This window comes from Temnothorax nylanderi, unplaced genomic scaffold, assembly GCF_030848795.1.
Source record: "Temnothorax nylanderi isolate EJ_2023f unplaced genomic scaffold, tnyl_v1.0 TNYL_tig0090_pilon, whole genome shotgun sequence".
In the NCBI taxonomy this organism is placed as follows: domain Eukaryota; kingdom Metazoa; phylum Arthropoda; class Insecta; order Hymenoptera; family Formicidae; genus Temnothorax; species Temnothorax nylanderi.
In genome coordinates this window covers 445,009-448,994 of record NW_027249152.1, presented here as the reverse complement: position 1 = coordinate 448,994, position 3,986 = coordinate 445,009, and the positions used below count along the sequence as shown (strand labels likewise).

Below are 3,986 nucleotides of genomic sequence, written 5' to 3'. Positions count from 1 at the left end.
CGTCTTATTTCATTTCCCATCTTATCTTTGCATTTTCCCACATTTTACATTTATTATAATATTTTGATACAGCTATGTATCATATGAAAAATATTATACTTAATATATCTGCATTTGGAATAACCTTTACAAAAGTTGCAGAACTCATTAAAAAAACTGAAACATAAAAAATATAAAACTAGGAATAATTATAGAATTCCAGTTTTCATTTTTCTTCTATATATTTAATTTTAAAGAAATTATTCTCTAGACTGCATCCTACAAATATATGCAAATTGTATAATTTTCTTTTCTAAATGTAAATTCTCAAATTTGTTTTTCTAAAAATTTTATAATTATACGTATATACATATAATATTATTATATATTTTTTAAAATAAAAACGAGCTTTCGCTATTACTAGCTTGCATTATTTGGTTCAATGTAAACAGTTCTTATTTTTATTCATTTTCTTCTAATGTTAGATTATCTATTGTATTTATATTTCTTTAATTAATACACTGTTCTTTAATTAATGCACTATCAGTTATAAAAACGCGTGTATATGTGATGTGTATGACGTGTAACTGTATGTGAGTGTTCACAATGTGTTGAGCTCGGGTCCGTGGGTTCGCCAAACCCAAATGACTGTGCGGATCAATCACCCCTGCGGGTTATTGTTATCTCATGCGGCTTTTTGGCATGAGAACTTTTTGGCTCTCGAATCTACGAATAGCAAATTATGTTTTTAAAATCTTATACAGCTTTGCGCGCTGAAGAAGACACTATAGCCATCTAGTAGGAGGACAGAAAGCTGCTAACAGCAACCAGATATGCATGGATGTATCCCACAGCATTTATCATTCGACAGGCGTGCCAATTACTTATCTTATCTACAAATTCATAAATTTAACGAGTTAATGTGCCAAGTATCTTTCATTTATGTCTACTGATGAACTTTTACGCTGAAATAGGTCACGCTTAGGTTTTTCTTCCAAACAGCCCGCAGCCGAGATTCCACGGATCGATATCTATAGGTATAATAGCTAGTTTAACGGGGTTAAAAGAATTAGACTGGTTCAACCAAATGATATCTCGAGTCGTCAACTAGATCGGTTTAATATTCAGAGTTTCTCAACATATTATATTGACTTAATATAACGTTAATACAAGTTTAGGAGAAATTATGAAATATTCATCAGACGGGTAGCACTGTGGTGTTAGAAATAAAGAGCTTTGTAAAAACTTGACTTGATCTTGTCTAATCTCTCATAGCATAATGATGCTGTTTAAAGGACAACTCTAGATCAGATATTAGAATAATTTAATCCAAGAGACAGAACGATATTTAATCGTAACGAATTAGCATGCGCATGACAGTATGTCCGACTATACTGTGGACGAGCCAAGGTGAGTCCCGAGCTTCTGTTTTGAAATTGTTTTGGATCGAAATCTGGACCGGACGACCCCAGCATCCGCAAACGCGCACTCGTGGAGACCCGGTCTCTTTATCGGAGCTTATCCTGAATGTCAGCTCAATTGTGGCACGTATTTCGAATGTATGCTACGTATATAAGCTTCCCCGTTTCCGATATCACGGCGCTATCATTCGTTGTACGAAACTTCTCTCGCCTCAGCGACCTGATAACACCACCTAATCGTTTCGATAGTCGGTTATTTTACAAATTATTGCGCGAAGCCCCGTCTCGATGCGTCGATCGAGCGATCGAACGCAACCCGGCGCCGACCGACGTCGAGCGTTCTGGCGCGATGCGGCGGCGCCGCGATGCGGACCCGCTAATGCGGGGTCGCGGCGAGAGAGCGGGTAGCGACTGCGCGCGCAAGTCCTGATAACGCTGAGGCAAGCAAGGCATGAGAGCTCGGGTGCTCGTTATCAGTGCGGCAGGCGTCGGCAGGCTTAAAACGGCACTCGGTCCACCAGTTGGCCAGGAGATCGCGCCACGAGGCGAGCCACTTTTAGATTGATTTTCAAGAGCACCACCAGCACGGGGCCAGCGCTCCGCGTTTATTTTAACGCGCCCAGAGACAGAGAGAGAGAGAGAGAAAGAGAGATAGAGAGAAAGAGAGAGAGAGAGAGAGAGAGAAAGAGAGCGGGCATAGGGAACGGGTCCGCGCGCTCGGCCGTACAGGCGTTTCAGGCTGATTGAGATAGTGCGAGGGATCGACGTTGACGACGTGGTGAGAGGTTCGGCGAGCGCGAACGGGCGAAGCGCCTCTCCTCCGCGGGCACGCAAGACCGGTCACCGACGGTACCGTCGTTATTTTTCGATCGTGCCCCGTCCCGGCGCGCGCAACGAAGCGCACACAACACGTACGTGACGTATACGAAGCACGCGACGACGACTGCGGCTGCGGGCGCGTGTGCCGTCGAAGGCGAGGAAATACCGAGGAGAAACACCGCGCGTACATATATCCCCGGTCCGCGTTTTTTCTCTCTCTCTCTCTGGTCGTCGCACGGTAACGTCGTCGGCTCGTTCCTTCGCGTCCGTCCGTCCGCCTTTCCGCTCCGCTCCGCGCCGCTCCGTCTCGCGCTGCTCCGCTCCGCGCCGCGCCGAACCGCCCCGCGAGCCGCTCCGTTCCGTCCCGTGCCTTCTCTCTGATCTATCTATACTACTCGTGCGCGGTGTGTGCCATCGAGTGTGTCTCCGCGTGTGCGCTGCGGCAGGCCCGAGGTGTGCGCTTGTAGGCTTCGTGGCGCAGTGCGTGAAATGAGTGACAAGGACCGCTCCTCTCCCACCCTCGTCGAAAACAGTCTCAAGTCGCTGCTCGACCAGCCCAGCATATTCCCGCTGATCGGTAAGTGTTCGCCGGTTTGTCCGATTTTAAGCGCGAGTCCATTAATCCGCTCGCGTTACACGCGCGATCGTACGACGCCGGCACGCGAAACTCGCGACTCCACGGTCACGCCGATCCCGAGTGTTCTCCGTTCTCCGTTCTCCATGCTCGGCGCCGCTCCTCTCCTCACTCTTTTTCTCCGTCCTCGATCGTTTCGCGACATTCGTCACTTGGCGGATCTGTCCCGCGGTTTTTCATTCCGTGTGTATATTCGCGATTCCGAGGAAGCGCCGTTTCCTCGAAAGATTCTCGCTCGAAAAGTATTTCCCTCTTCTTTCGTCGTCGTTCGCCGGTTGCGCAGCGCGTGATTTTTGCGTGGCCCGTGCTCGCACCCGGTACCTACACGTCGATCATTTCCAAAAAAGAAAAACGAAGAAAAAGACAGGGAAAAAAATAATTCCTGCTTCAAAATTCGCGCAAACACGCGGCTAGTGCGGCTACCACAGCGCGGACTGGCGGCGATCACGCGAGCGCACTGTGCGCAGCACGTCCGTCGGGAATTTGAATATTTCGACGCGATCGCATTTGAATTTCGAGTTCAACAGCGCGCTCTGCGCGCAGCGCATTATAGGAACTCACGCTTTTTCCTATTATCGGACCGCGCGACTGCCAAGGAGGGCCAAAGTGCAAAGGGCGAGAACGCGAAACGGGCGGAGAGGGAGAAAGAGAAAGAGAGAGAGAGAGAGAGAGAGAAGGAGAGGAAGAGAAAGATAGAGAGAAAGAGTGGGACAGACGGAGGAATAGAGAAAGAGCGGAGTCATGGAGGACAATGAGCTTGTGTTTGTGCGATCGTCGTCACTGCGCCGACGCTGTTAGTCTGCCGATTAACCTCGTTTAAGACCCCGTGGCGCACCACGTGATGCTGTCAGCCTTACCTCGCCCCGAAGCAGACCCAACCTACACGCTCGATTCCGCTCCGCTCGGCGGAGCGAGCGTGAAGCGACTAATCTTACACGACGTGTGGCCTGTGGCCGAGAAGGCGGAGGAACGTCGGGAAGCCACATGATAGCGTTCTAGCCTGACCCATAAGAGTAGACGCAAAAAAATCGAGATAGCTGAATTAAAAGTGATCGATGAGAATTCATCCTGCGAAGTTTCAAACACCTTATCTTCGAAATTAGGGATTGGCCCGAAATGTTTTGAATTTTCTT

The 3,986-nt window shown here is 48.1% G+C and overlaps 2 protein-coding genes across 3 annotated transcripts in view; one reads left to right on the top strand and one right to left on the bottom strand.

Annotated features, from left to right (window-relative positions):
- LOC139774970 (uncharacterized) overlaps window positions 1-3,986 on the bottom strand; it is a 168,506-nt gene that overhangs the window by 68,300 nt on the left and 96,220 nt on the right. The window lies entirely within an intron of this gene.
- The window catches only part of LOC139774962 (thyrotroph embryonic factor), a 69,452-nt gene continuing 67,353 nt past the window's right edge, over window positions 1,888-3,986 (top strand). The window contains exon 1 of the mRNA XM_071710555.1: window positions 1,888-2,796. Within this exon, the coding sequence (XP_071566656.1) occupies window positions 2,709-2,796 (88 nt within the window). The 5' untranslated portion in view covers window positions 1,888-2,708. The remainder of the gene's footprint in view (window positions 2,797-3,986) is intronic.